At 34.8% G+C, this 16,071-nt stretch overlaps 1 protein-coding gene across 1 annotated transcript in view; it reads right to left on the bottom strand.

The window, feature by feature from the left end:
• Positions 1-1,653: 1,653 nt before the first annotated feature.
• LOC123543467 (uncharacterized) overlaps positions 1,654-16,071 on the bottom strand; it is a 30,524-nt gene continuing 16,106 nt past the window's right edge. The window contains exon 10 of the mRNA XM_053534467.1: positions 1,654-4,909. Within this exon, the coding sequence (XP_053390442.1) occupies positions 3,747-4,909 (1,163 nt within the window). The 3' untranslated portion in view covers positions 1,654-3,746. The remainder of the gene's footprint in view (positions 4,910-16,071) is intronic.

The following is a 16,071-nucleotide window of genomic DNA, read 5'->3' as shown; positions in this document are numbered from 1 at the left end:
TCAAATATCGCTAATTTCAAAACCATATAAAATGTTAATATTCAATATTTTAACATGTACGATACATTGAGGAATGAAAGTAATATCACCTAGGTCTTACCATAGACTTCCTTGTTTAGAATTTTCAACTTCAAATGAAAATCAAAGTACTAAATCCATACGATATTTAAATGAAACTTTGAAGTTATTTAGTCCCTAGCATCATCTAGGACATTTGTGATTAAATACTGAATTTGAATTCTAAAAAAAGTGTGATTATTTATTTGTAAAGTTACTGTATGTTTATTGCAAAAATGCTTCGTATTGCCAAAGTTGAAAATGGCGGTACTTGAAAATGTAGCTCTCTGATTGATCAGTTAGAATGCCTGAAAAAAATGGTGTAAACTATGAAAAAGAGATAATCATCAATATATTTCTATACGATGCAAACAAAACTCTGTGTGTAAACCTGACATTTCATACAACATAACAAAATTCCTACAAATTAAACGTAAAATGACAAAGAACACTGCTTTGAAAATAGTAAAACAATAAGCAGATGTTATTTACAGTCAGTGTTAAAGACCCCTCAGTTCCTTTTGTCGAAATGCAAGGTTTATTCAGTGTCTAGCACAACAAAACCAATTAATTAAAAGATCTAATATTTGAAAGATGGACCCATGCCATGACTGTCCTTCAATTTAGTAAAAAGAGAAGAAAGAGTACGGCTTTCATAAAAACCACAGTTATAGAGTAAAATAATGTGAGGAAAATACATATTTGTTCAAAACAGTGTAAATAAAAAGAGCGAAGGGAATGGTATACTAAGTATTGCAATTTCAGCATTACCAACAGCTATAATACTTATTATTTCTGAGTAGTCAGTATTTTGACTGATACGCATAAAAGTTCACAAAAGGATATCCAGGTATCATATAGTTACACAGTGCAGTGAATGTGTTTTGTCGCTACTTGAAATCTTGATTGACATGCTGTAATGATTCTGAATTTTCCTTTTACACGAAATTCTCTATTACTTCATATTCGTGTTCAGACATTATGTCTTCATTGTCTGTATCATCTTTATCATGTTTCGATACTGGAGTCAAGTAAAGATCGTCAGCGGCATTTTTTTACATCATCGTAGTACGATTAAAAAAGACTCGTAAATAAAGGTTTGTCAGTAGCCTCGATCAGTGCTGATGAAATCCAGTATTCGCTCAAAGAATAGTCCCATTGGTCATTTTTCATTAATATTTCTTTGATCTTTTGAAATATTATAGTATTATTGTGGAGTACAGCTTCATATAACAGTTCTGCATCACAATATTCGCTAGCATTTAAAAGAACCCCAAATTTATCAAGTTCCGACCTTTTGCAACACAAGGAAAGTGCCGATTTATAATATGGATCATGGCATGTCTTTTTTAATGCAGGAAGTTTTTCCAATGTTATATTGAAACAAACATCATCATCATCATCATTGTGATAAAGACTGTAAAGTAAACAATAAGTGGTGGGCCTTTCATGACATTCTTTCAAAATCAAACAGTACAGTGCTGATTTGTTCATAAACATTGCTTCCTCCATAGCAGTCTCTAAAATTCTTTTGTCGAGATCACGTTTGTCTTTATGTGATAATCCGTAAAGTACTTTTATCGCACCTTCTGTATCTGACTTAAGGACAGAAGATAGTATTTTCAAGCTCGGACCACAATTATTGCTGTCTATCTATTCGAATATTGTTTGCATGCAACCTTTGTCTAAGTGTTTTCTTGAAACGAAACTTGTCTTAAAACTTCTGGTAACGCATTTTTGATATAAGAACAATCGTCGTTATTCAATACTTTTTTCAACTGTTCTTCGTCTTTTGACAGTAGAACATTTGAAAGTGTATCTTCCACAAAGGACTTTAAAGTCTTATTTAAGTTTGTTATATATGACTGTAGCTCAAAATTTCCCGTGCTGTATGCTTCATCTAATATACCATCTATTACTACTCCATTCTGCTTAAATATGTCACACGTTGCCTTGTCATTATGGCTTTCAAGAAGGGCACATTTTAAAACTATATCATTCGGATTCCATGAGTTATTTCTTTTCAAAATAGAAATATATTCCTTTACTTTATAAAAAGTCTGCTTTCGACATGCTAATAATATTGAAAACACTGTCACCACAACATCTTTTCTTATATCATGTATCTCAGTCATTAGCACTTCGAAAATATCTGGTCTGTAGAAAGAACATTGTAATGACATTTTTATGACACTACATGACGGTGGCCATTCTTTCTCATCTTTTAAAGTTTCTAGTAAACGTTTAATCTGTGTAACACTTCCCCGAGATGCTATCACAGGTAATGTTCGCGGTGGAAGTTGAAACATGCTTGTCCTCAGGCATATATACACATCGATGTTGTCGAAAGCACCTAGAAGGGCCATTTGCATAACGTCTTTTTTAAAACAGTGAACATTTTTACACTTCTCAACCATTGAGTATAAATTTCTAATCACTTTAATTTTTGTATGGGTGTCTTTTTCACACTCAACAGCAAAAAGAAAATGGTATGCATTTGGTTTCATACCCTCATCTATCAGATAATTATAAATGTCACAAAAGAAAACTGATTGTAACAGAGCATTCTTTGCGCTTTTATGTGTTGGATCAAAATTTTCAGCTTTTTTCATTTTGGTAACGGTCATTTTTACGATATCAACATTTTCTGTTGAAATCGACTTATACAAAGTGGCGTACGTTGGAATAATATTAAAATTTATTAAAAATTCAAACATATCTATTTGCGATGGAAGGCAAGAATTTAAAAAATTGAGAGCACGTGTGCTTTGGGGGTTCCAGTCGTCATTTCGAATCAAATGCTTTAGTACATTGTCTACGATTTCGATATTTCCATTCTGAATTTGTCGGCCGAGGAAATCCGACGTCTTCAGAACACCAATTTCTTCAAGGTTTTCCCGAAAATCGCCATCTTTGATTAACTGAATCCATAATGTTGACGCAGGTGTATTTGCATAGTGTGATTTGCCCTTGCACATATATTTTAAATCCCATAAAATCGATTCGACTGCCCTCTTGTCCGCTACCAAAGAACGGACAATGTCCTCTTTTGTTGGACACATTCCAACACGCGCAAATGTATTAAAAACGTCCATACTAAATAATGTGCGCTTGATGTATGCTACATTTTTGTCCTTTACCAAAACATCAGACACGTGCATGTCGAGTAGTAAACGTACAAGTAATTCACTATTTTTCGCTTCTGACGCAATCAACAAGCACTTCGACTGTGGCATACATCCACATTTTCTTATCATAGCATACATTTCGAAATCTGGCTTTTCTACGGCAATACACAGTGCCTCCTTGTGGTACAATGTAACTTCTCTTGGACCCATCAATTTATTTATATACTCATACATCATTATATTTCCGCTGCTTGCTGCGTCAAGCAACATTGTTCCGTCACATTTCACAAAACGTAAAACTTTAAGTGCATCGATATTTCCCCCGCAGCATGCGCCGTGATACACTTGCAAATACATTTGGCAAATTTTACACTGCTTTTTACTTTTTGGTAGATGCATAAAACACTTACAATGACTACGTACCAGCTGTAAGAATGAACACGATTCAGCTGCGCAGGTTTCAACATAATATGCAAGAAAGCAATTGTATCTGGAATAATCTCTTCTTCCACTATTTGCAGAAACACCCGAAAGAAAAAACTCTTTTAATTTCTTTTTCTTTTATAGAGTTTCAATTAAGATCCTGAGGATATCCTGCGTTAAACATGGATGCATTGCCATTTCACGATAATGGTTTTTATCTATCACTTCTGATATTATTCGGTCGACAAAATGTTGATAAAATTCACTTCTTATAAAAACACGATCAGGGCGATAACGGAATTCTGTAACAGAAATACATTCCATAAAGAACGCTAAATTACTGTATTCTATTACTATTTCATAGAGACCTATCCCAGCAAGGTAATGCCCAATAGACTGATAGAGGATGTTATGGGAAAACTGGTATCCACCTGGTCTAACATTTACAAATACACCATCCATAATTTTGCAATGAGCATAAACGTCATCATATATTACATCAATTGCCTCATCGTATTTCAACGTACGCGACAACTTTTGCAGTATAAGATCGTTCTCTACTGTGCGGTTAAGGGCGGTAGGAACGGTACCGTCTTTCATCCAAAGAAAAAGAAGGGACAACTGTTTACTTTTATTCAGTTGTGTAAAAAGCCCATGATCGATAAAAGAATTATGCTTGAAAAAAGATGGCCCTTCGCCAAAGAAATTGTCATCAGAAGCAAATAAATTACACATGTAAGGAAATCCCAGATCTGAACTGAATGCTAAAACACATTCTTCTACAATTTCGCGAGAACATTGTCTTTCTTTACTTTTTAATACAACAGAAAGAATTTTACCTTTCTCACTTTGACTCAAATTTTTGGAACACAAACTCATTGTGTTATTAAAAATTGAAAACTTTTCTAGAGATCTCTTACATTGTTTTAGAATAATTTCTCGTGTTGCAATAATAAGGTAAAATGCTTTTGCATTCACCAGTCGTTGCAGCGTTTCAAACACGTGAATCCATGGCTGTAATTTACTTTCATCGATCTCATGATTTCCGAATATGTCATCAATGAAAACGAAATCAAAGATTCGAGGATCTACGAGGTGAACATCACTAGGGTTGTTGATCTGTATACAATTGTTTCTTTGTCCTTTACGGCGCATAATTTCATAGGCAGCGTACGTTTTCCCCTCACCGGCTCCCCCACTTATAATCACACTTCCAGAAGACATTAACTTGTCCTCTGCTTCTTGAAACTGTTTTGTAAGGACAAAGTCTGACTTCTTATTTAAAACAGTTTCCGTTTGCTCTGAAATACAATTTATGATTAAATAACTCACTATTTCCGTTGAAAATGTCAGATATGTACGATTCTTTCAATAGAAATTAATGAAATAAAAGAAAAAAATCATGTTGTTTGTCCTTCGTAATTGATCAACATGAAAAAGGGAAGTCGCAACAACAGAGAGTTCTATGGTTCTTATCTTTAAGAAATAATGTATAGAAAAACCGTGGTTTAACGTTATTTATACACGAAAAGAGGTTTTATGTCCGCGAAATAATTCCACGAGAGCGTTGCTCGAATGAATTATTCCGCCGACGTATAACCGATTTTGAGTGTATTTAAGGACACACTTAGGGACCGATGGTTGACCTTCTTTAACATGATTTTTCTCCCCATTTCTGAAGAATAAACATGATGTCTAGCATACTAAATTGAAGGTGAAAAATTGAACTCTACCATGGTATTACTTTAGTAACATTTTATGCATCATGATTTTTTTTGGTTGGATTTAACGTCGCACCGACCCATAATAGGTCATATGGCGACTTTCCAGCTTTAATGGTGGAGGAAGACCCCAGGTGCCCCTCCATGCATTATTTCATCACGAGCGGGCACCTGGGTAGAACCACCGACCTTCCGTAAGCCAGCTGGACGGCTTCCTCACATGAAGAATTCAACGCCCCGAGTGAGGCTCGAACCCACATCGATGAGGGGGAAGTGATTTGAAGTCAGCGACCTTTACCAATCGGCCACGGAGGCCCCTTATGCATCATGATTCCATAAGATAACAACATATGTAAAAGTCTATTGTTATAATCAAACAGATTCAACTCTCTCCTCAGTACTTCCAATGAGCCAAAGGTTTGTGTGCAGTATGGGATGCCCAAATTGCCTAAAAGTTACATTACATTCAGAAAATATATGTTAAAAGAGAAATTTAGTAATTATCAACTTCCCGCACCTTGTCAGAGATGTCCCGCGAGCAACATCATACGGTGTCTATATTTCAGAACTTATTCGTTTTGCAAGAACTTGTTCAAAGTAAGAGGATTTTAACAATAGCAATCTTCAGATCACCAAATACACAACAGGGTTACCGTTATCATAAATTACGGAATGCTTTTACTAAAATCTACTACAGATCGTCCGAACTGTTAAAGAAATATAATACTAACCTATAACACTTTTAAAACTTTATTATTGTGAATAATAATCTAGAAAAAAATATATGTCTATGTTTCACAGCTTATTCGTTTTGCAAGAGTTTGCTCAAAGATTTTCATGATAGAAATCTTCATATCACCAAGAAATTATTACAAAAGGGTTACCGTTATCAGAAGCTACGGAAAGCTTTCAGTAAATTTTACTGCAGATCGTCCGAACTGAAAATACAATACTAACCTAAAAACACTTTTAAAACTTGGACTTACACACCCTGAATACTATGGACAGGTAGTTTCTAAAATCCGGACAAATAAACACAGTCCTTATTTTAATCAGATATTTGTAAAATGTGATTTTTAAAAAGTTTATCAAAAGAGGATACGATGGAAAAATCGTGAAGCACAGTGAATGATTGACCCCTCTACAGGTAATCGCTACGCTTTCCTATTTGATGGTGCGATGACTAATAGAGTGTAAGCCTCCATGATGCTTTTCTCCTAAATCCCACATAAAACGGACGGAGGGAGTTGAATTTTGTCTTGCAGCTGTCTTAGTCGTTCCCTTAAAAGTTAATAGGCTCTACGTACAAGTTGTTGAGTACACTGGTGTAATTTAACCTTAGATTACCTTAATTTTATGTTTTACTTAATTAATCTGGTATTTTTCGCTAATGTTAGAGCCTTTCTTAGCCGGGATTTATTTAAAGTGTGTTGTCTAACTTGTTGAAAATAGGGTAAGTGCGAGGTTGGCATGCCCTAAACGCGTTTAAACCCCCAGTTTTCTTTATATAGGTTACTGACCCTTCCAAATGTAGATTTCTTGGAAGCACTGAGCACCACAAGCACAGCTATAGAGCCACACATTTGCAAAGTATGCCAACAACAAAAATAAGTTATAACGGAAAAATATTATAGACGGGTTGCTTCGAAAATCCAACAAGTACATTTTAATTTTCAGGGGGCCGAACGTAAAGTGTTGTTGTGGGAGCCTTTATGTGAGGAGCTGTTGTTGTGGGAGTCAAAATGGCGGAAAATTATGTTTTTTTAGTCGATAATTTTCTGGAAACCTTGTAAGTGTAACTTTGTTTGCAGTTTTCTCTTAATTTCAATGTGACCAGTCCAGTGAGCTACGTTTGTGCTTTAATCGACACCAATCGTTGGCTAAATAGATTTAAAAACAAAAAGTTGGCTGATTGGAGTAATATTTTGAAATACCTTGACTTTTTTCTCCATTTTAACGTATCTAAACCCTACTCAGGCCTTTATATGTTAACTTTGATTAATCACTAGCTAATTAAGAAATTCATCCAATTTTCACGCTCTTAAATATATGTATTGGTAATTATTTTCACTTTACGCATGTTATGTTGTTGCGGGGATAACTTTATGACATTTTGTTGTTGTGGGTAAATATTGATGGGAAGGTCCTGGTTTCTATTTTGGACTGGCCAAATTGAAATTAAGAAAAAACTGCAAAAACAGTTACACTTACGAGGTTTTCAGAAAATTCTCGGCTAAAAACATCATTTTCCGCCATTTTGACTCCCACAACAACAGCTCCTCACATAAAGGCTCCCACAACAACACTTTACGTTCGACCCCCTGATTTTATGCAAAATATAGAAACAAATCTTTGGGGGATGGGGTAGGGGTAGAAAAGGGTGGAGGGTGGAGGGGGAAAGTTGAACAAGGATGAAAATTCAAAAGGGAATTGTACATTCCTTAAATACAGTTACCCTACAACGTAAACCACTACTTCACAGGTCGCTCAACATGACAAAAACGAAAATGTTGCAGGCTCAGTTTGACTGAGCCTGTTCATGGACGGTAGTGGAAATGCATGCTACCACCCACGCCCTCTAGCCCCGGGTTGAGCAGAACTCAACATTTACACATGCTAAAAGTACAAAAAGCAATTTAGAGACATCCGCAGATGTTTTCAAACGGCGGTGCACATGGAACCTTCAATAATTCACGTGTTGTTAAGTGTAATTCCATGAAAAGCGGCGTTTGGTCCCCAGATAAAGTAATACGTTTGCCCCAAACGAGAAAACACTGGGCAGAACTAAACAAACTGGAATTTAGAAAGGGGATGTAAACCACATCCCCATAAAAAGCGGGTTTTGATATACCTTCTCGCAGAAGTGTCTTTAAATTGATATTGTATTTAAAAATAAAATCTGAATTACGATAGTAATATTTTGAAAAGTATTTACGTAATTTATAATAACGGTAGCCCTGTTGAAGAAGCTTATTTGTAATATATAGGTTACGTTGATTGAAATCCTCAACATGACTACATGCTCTAGCAAACCGAATTAACTGAGAAATATATAACGCATAAGATGTAGCCATCCAAATGGGAGAAATTTACAATATTGAAATTTGTCATAAATTTTGGTATTTATAAAGTCGTCGTAAATAGAGAGATGTAAATCTAGATATGAAGCAGTATTATCCGAGTTGTTAGTTTTATTTAACTGCAGCTCCCTGGGATAAATATTTTCCACTAACTGATAAAAAACGGATTATCCACATTAAGTATATCATCCAGATAGCGTGAAGTATTATTAAATGCTGTAATAATGTCTGCCTGTGTATCTTGAGAAAAGCTCAACTTCATAACAATATAAAAACAAATCTGTGACAAGGGGTGCACAAATTGGAATACCAATTACTTGTCTGAAAACTGCATTCCCAAACCTGACGTAAATAATGTTAAATAAAAAGGAAAGGGCTTTACAAACTTCGTCACAGGTTCACATAGTATAATTCTTTACAATGCAACTAGTAAAAATTTCTTTAACGGAATTGCAAGCGAGAAATTTTCCCTGGCAAAAGTCTTTTGAATTAGGGCAAGATAATAAGCGTAGCGTTTAACTGTAGAGGAGTCAATCACCAAACATGCACCACTAAGCTTTACGATTTTCGCATTGTATCCTCTTTTGATAAACTTTTTAACACATTTTACAAATATCTTATGAAAATAAAGACTACGTTTAATTTTCTGAATTTTATAAACTACATTTCCATAGTATTCCGGGTGAGTCAGAATAAGATAATAGGTAAGGGTAGGTTTTTTCGGAAGCACGGAGCACTAAAAATAATATACAAAGGGAATGCCACGTTCCACAGTTACACTACAACGTAAACCGCAATAGCACAGACATTCATGTACCAAAGATAAACACACAACCACACCCAACTAACTAACAGGAAAACAGACAAGTAAGATACATGTATAAGAACACTGGAGGGCACCGCTTCACACAAACTGCACACAAACGCACACCTAAAAGCAGGTAAAAACAGTTGTGCACCGGCCCAGGGCCCCGGCAGCCAAAATAAAGGGGAGCACGAAAACCAACATGGTAAAGGGGGAGGGGACGCCAGAAAACGGTGGAGCGCAAATGCAAGGGGAAAGGAGGGAGCGACAGGGGGAGCAAGGAGAAGGAGGAAAAAGCGCTTACAAGAAACAACACAACATACGCAAAAGAAAATACAAGACAGAAAGCCAATTAAAAATAGGGGCACCGCCTTGGAACGGTCAGTAAAAAACCAAACAAAAAAAAAAACAAAAAAAAAAACAACAACAAAACAACAGCAACAACAAAAAAACAGGAAGAATATCCAACAGGGAAAGCCACGTTCCAAAAACGCAGCCTCTCCAAAGGCACAAACGAACAACACTCGCACACCTCACATACACACACACACACACACACACTCAGACAAAATAAACACACAAGCAAAAAACAAACAAACACAGGAACACAGTGGGGCACCGCCTTTGAACGGTCAGTGGCAAAACCACCACTGGGGAGTTTAAACCGGTTTATGATGCATCTAACCTTATTATTTACGGTGCACCTAACCTTAGGATATAGGAACAAACTGCTAATCTTTATGCAATTTCTTTCATAAATAAAGGAATTGAAACACACCAAACACATCACCAGGTTGTGAATTTCTGTTCTGAGAAAACAAAAAAATGTATAACGAGAACTAAATCCGTAGGCCACACCTTCATCAACTTCCCTTATTTTTCTGGCAACGAGTCAGACTGCTTCATTATTCCATTCCATGTATTTACAAGTCCACATTTCGAAATCCAGAAATACCGTGACTAAATTTATAGCCTGGCTGTCCTTTTGAGAAGGGTGTTATTGCAAACACATGTCAAATATCTACTGTTAATTTTGGAAATTCATCAAATAAAGGTTTTACGAGGGGCGTTCAATAAATAATGTTACTCCGTATGTAGTTCTGTAACCGGTTGTTATTTTAAAATGCGGTTTTCGACACATTATTAAGCAATTTATTGGAAACAAAATGCCATAAGAATTATAAAAATCGGTAGATTCAAAGTAAAAATATAATCATTTGAGTAAGGTACACTCAGGTATATACTTTATTGAACGCCCCTCGTATATTTAAAATTGCTTTTTAGGCATCTGAGGAAATTATGGTGAATTAGTATGAAATAAAAAGTGTCCATAGACCCCTAAGTGTGTCCCTACGTAAAAAAACGATTCTTATACACTATTTCGATTTTAATGATTATGCTAGTTATCTAAAACAGTAGTAAAATTTTTGCAGTGTTGTTGCTTGGTCGCAAAAAGACATGACGTTAACGTGACAGCACTTAACTGTAAGCGTGTTTTAACAGAAACAAGTGTAAATATTAGAATGTTTCTTATTATCTTACAAATAAGCATGTTTTAACAGAAACAAGCATAAATATTAGAATGTTTCTTATCATCTTACAAATCTAATACTTAAGCATTTGTCAAGAAGTATGTAGTATATTTCCTCTGTAAAACAAACACACTGTTCAAACTTAACCTGTGCTTTAAAAGTAAATTCTGAGGTTCACAGTGTTGTAATATATTCTGGTTGTTTAGTTAGGCTTGTGGAGTCCAGTTATTAGTTGCGGAATTCCGCATTAGCCGATGCAAAGTAGTATTGCAATTTCGTTTCCTCTCACGATCAGACTATAATCAAACCAAATCGCTGTAGTTGTTTTACTTGGTTGATTTTATTGAATGTATCAATTAATAGTATTCAGCTGATGTCAATGCTAAGAGAGCATGATTAATATTTTAGTGTTTTCCCTCTCATGATCAAACTAAGTTATCAAACCAAGTTGTTGGTCTTCTGCTTTCTTTTTCTTGATAACATTCTATGCTTCCAAAGGATTTCTTTATGAACTGCATTTGCAGTATTTACAGTAAAGAGTTTCAAAGGTCTAAGACTCATCTGTTTAATGGTGGACTTTATCTGCTTGTGATTCATTAATTCAGATCTATAAGTATTTTTACATATACACAATATTTATCATTAATGACTAGTCTTAGCAATGTAGACACATTTTGTTTGTATTTTATAAATGCACACTTTAAAACTCTGAACTGGCTTACAACTGGATCTCATTGCTACACGATCACCGTGTCCAATCATTACTTTAAAATCGGATCAGTAACGTAAGATCTTGGATCAAATCGAGCAGTTTTGGTACGAACATTGTCTTTTCCAGTTATTTAGAAATTATTGTCAGAGAGATGTGCTCTGAACATTAAGGAATACTCGTTGCTATATGTTTTCTAGCAAATCTAAGCACTCTTAGTTTAATCATATTTTACTGCGTATAATTTTCATTTCTACATATATACATAACATACATAATAGATAATCATATATTGAAATGAAAAGAACAGCAAATAGGTTGGACTTAAAAGTATGCCAACATTATAAACAGCCCCCACAACCTCGTCATTATTACGTAGATTAAACCGATGATGGAATATATCTTCAAATGATGGATAGATGACAAGAAACAAAAAGGAAAAAGAAATTAATTGAGTACACTAATAGATGATATGAAAGAAAAAAAAATGTTTTGTGCTGATGTGTTCCAAACAAAGTTCCACCGACCGACCCCAGCCAACCACCCAACCCCAAATATATTTTCTTTTTTAACAGGAGGATTTTACAGGGAACAAATGAAATAAATACTAGGTTGGTTTAAAACGACCTGTATTCTTTACATATGTTTGTACTTCACAAAATATGGTTTGATTTTCTGCGTCGTTCAAGAAAGCTACACCAAAAAGCATTTTTTCAGAACTTAATGGATGGAAAATGTGAGTGTTGCGAAACAGTTGAAGCCTTGCATTTCTAAATCTATTGCATTAGAAGAAAAAATGCTCTGCATCTTCTATTCCGTTACCACACTGGCAGTTGGGATCTTCTCTTAAATGATTCAAAAAAGGTCATTATTCAAGTTGCTACACATATTTCTCATTCTGGCATGATGAATTGTAAGAAATCTATCACCATGTTAGAAAAATGAAAGTACCTCGGGTGGTTTAAACAGTTTTTTAGGTTATATTTAAGTGACAACAGAGTTGGTGTGAATCGCGAATATTATTCTCAAGTTCATTCCATAGCGCAAGAGATGACGGAATAATAGATCTGGAGTATATTTCTATTCGTCTAGACAGAGTTATGAAATTGGTGTCGTTTCTTTAGTTATAAGGTGTGGCCTCTCCTACTGAATTTGGGAATATATCGTTTAAGAATTCCGGAAATAGGCCGTGCTTATACTTTATTTAATGTCAATTTTTGTATTTTTCTGCGATCTGAGAGTGACACCCAGCCGATTTCGTTTAGTAACATTTCAATTGATACGGAACGCATGAGACCTGTAACTAGTCTAGCTGCTTCATATTGGATTTTGTCTAGCGAGTCTTTTTCATATTGTGTACAGTTTTCCCAAACTATTGACGCATATTCTATTACGGATCTTAAGTAACTTAAATAGATCTGGTTAAGTGTTGTACGTTTAAGTTTGTATTCTAACTAACGCATAGATCCGAGGACTTTAGACGCAGACTTTACAATGTTATTGACATGTACATGCCATTTACCATCTTGACTGAAAGTTATTCTCATATGTTTATGGCGATCAACAAAATTAAGGGTATAATTCTCAAATACTTCGGGAAACCATGTCAAAATAGCAGGTAAACAATTCCATGACTCAGAAAATGCGTTATTTCCAGTACGTTTTCTGATAAACAAACAATATAACCAAGTCCTTGTTGTAACTGATACATTTATGTAACACGTTAACTAGTGCTACAAAAGATGAATTATTTGATAGGCCGATATATGCGATTAATGAATAAACTGATCAGAAATACAGGAGCCAAATGATCAGCGGCAGCAAAATACAGTAACGCAGGAGCTACAGACTTTTTTCTGTGTTCGCTTTTATCAATTTCCAAGGGACACGTACCTTTATTTACCTAATTTGTCTTTTAGAACTGCGATAATTATTGTCTTTTGATTAACGTTCTAGTCTAAACAGCAATTTATTGCTTTTATATAGTTAATCATTCTTCTGATGAAACCACATGTATTGCTATTGATTTAAGGGCAGGAATTCGGTCGCACTGTGATCAAAATGTTTTAGACAGAAAAAGGCATGCATGTAAAAAATTTTGGCTATATTTTCTATATAAAGTAAAAAAATATATACACTGATACATGTAGCTTTCCCCATTTCAAATTATAACCACGATGGCGAGAGAGCCATTTTCGAGAGATTTTTCCTGAAATCAAAATTAAAATGCCGTGATTAAGAACTACTTTTCATACTACAGTGTAATTTTATTTCTCACCTTAGCACATCTATTAATGCGTTTCTACCAAAATGTCATACCCATTTGCAATGAACACACACGAATACCTTTAAGGATTCATCAAGTAAGAACTTGTCCCCAGTTACGTGACTGTTCTTAGATGGTTCTCATCCTTACCATTTTTACGTCCTTTAGACAAGTGTGTAAATTTTCCTTTTTCAAATTAAAAGTAAGGCAAATGCTTTTGGGTCCTTGATGACAATCACAGACTTTTCGCTATGAACTTTATAAAATAGTAAAAATCGACAGTATCTAAACTAAAGAATTACGGGATTAGCAATTCTTTAGCAGAAATAATTCAGTTTGTCTAAAAAAGCAAATTATCATGCTACTGCTTTGCAAGTTATTCTCTCAAAATCATGGCCTTTAAATACTAGCTCCTCTTTTTGGAGGCGAGTTGAAAAAGAGTTAATAATACCATCATTGCAGCGCTATAATTAACGGAACTATAGTAGTTCTATTTTCAAACAAAGAAAAATGATGCATTAATTCTTATCATTATTGCTTCATGTGCTCCATATACTTTCAAATAAAATCAAACCTGAAGAGACATATGAAAAGACACAAAGACAAAATTCGCTGGTGTAACAGGTGTAATAAATCATTCTACTATGCTGGCAAGCTGGTGTAAACCTTCTTGGAACAGGGAACCCAATGGTATGTCCACAGTATGGAATGCTTTTTATTACAACCTGTTTAATTGTATACCTTAAGTATCAGTACTGATTTCAAGTTCTTATGTAAGTTAGAGCCATCCTGTTTGTTCTAATTTTATCTATTCAGTTCTCATATACGTCAATTTAGTAACAACATAGGGTAACGTAACTCTTACCAGACTGGAGCATCTTTTTGATCATGTTGTTCTTTGTGTTGCCACTACTGATGATAATTCTTTTCCCTTGTTAATTGATGAGAAAATAGGAAAGCTCCTATATTACAGCATTTTGCAGTCGGTGATCATATGTCTTCTGCGTTAGTGACCGGCACGGTCATGAATGGCCTTATATAGAGGATATTTGTTTGTTTGCAGTGTGATATCGAAATATATCTTCACCGATAAGGGAATTTTTCGATATCACACTGCAAACAAACAAATTTTCTTTTTATTTTATGCTAATTGGTGAAGATAAGCGTTTTTTTCTGTTTATTACATGCTATCCTGTTCAAATAAAATCAATGCTTCATGATGATATTAGGATTTATTTAGGCTACTGTGTTACATATGATGCATCCGCTAAATTACCATGGACACTCAGGCACATTGATATCGAATATTGGTGATTAGATCCGTGAAAACAAAAACTACATTTAAAATATTTTGTTAATAAATGCACAATCCGCGGCCAACTGACAGTAGTTAAGTAAGCATATTTAAAACTTTTCGGTCAATGCCATCAGTTCGTTAAATAACCGGAAGCTTGTTTTGTTTACAAACGCTGAAGGTCAGATTAAAAAACAACCCGAAAAAACTTAAACAACTGGGAAATATCCGAAAGTCCTTGGAAAATCAAGCTGCAGAATTAAATATTATCATGGATTTAATGGAAATATTGGTCCATGAGCTATATAGCATAACGAATAGTGATGGAATTTGGAACACAACTGGCTGGGTGGGGAAGAATTTGACGAAAATGCTGGCATATTACGTAAGGTTGAGTTGATGTCTTGTGATAATAAACTAAGGCAACAACAAACTTAATGTGCTTAAAGTGGAGGAAAGACGTATCTAAAGTATCTATAGCTATAAAAAAACATTAACAGCAAGGCCAAGCAACCACTTTTGAAGGTAACATTTCTAGAGCATCAGATCTATAATATTATTTCTTCTGCAAATTTTATTATAGCTAGCTTGTCCTATATAGGATTGTTTAGCTGTACATGTCTCCTGTATGGCCTGAATGTTATGGTAATAATAGGATACCAGCCATTATATAGGCAACAAAGGGAGTTAATTAAAGAATATATTTCAAGGGAGATAATTTTATCTGAAAAAAAAAGAAGTTCGGCACTGTGAGTGATATAGAGAAATATCTCACTGATATTTTTCAGTATTTCACCAGTTAGCATAAAATAAATTGGTCTTCCAAGAAATATGTACTTAATCATTTATGATAAAATAAGTTACAAGAATGTGTCAGTGATATCGTGGAAGTGGTAATTTAGTGTTTTTGCCAAATAACGTTCTGACATGATACTTTTTCTAGTAGTGACATTGTTTACCTGCTATTTTCGCATGGTTTTCAAGAGTACATGTAATTGAGAAAAGTGCTTAGATTTGCTGGAAAATGAATAGCAAGGAGTATTTCATAATATTCGG

Source organism: Mercenaria mercenaria, unplaced genomic scaffold (genome assembly GCF_021730395.1).
Source record: "Mercenaria mercenaria strain notata unplaced genomic scaffold, MADL_Memer_1 contig_3710, whole genome shotgun sequence".
NCBI classification, from domain to species: Eukaryota; Metazoa; Mollusca; class Bivalvia; order Venerida; family Veneridae; genus Mercenaria; species Mercenaria mercenaria.
The sequence above is the reverse complement of the archived record's forward strand: the minus strand, read 5'-3'. Positions and strand labels throughout refer to the sequence as shown.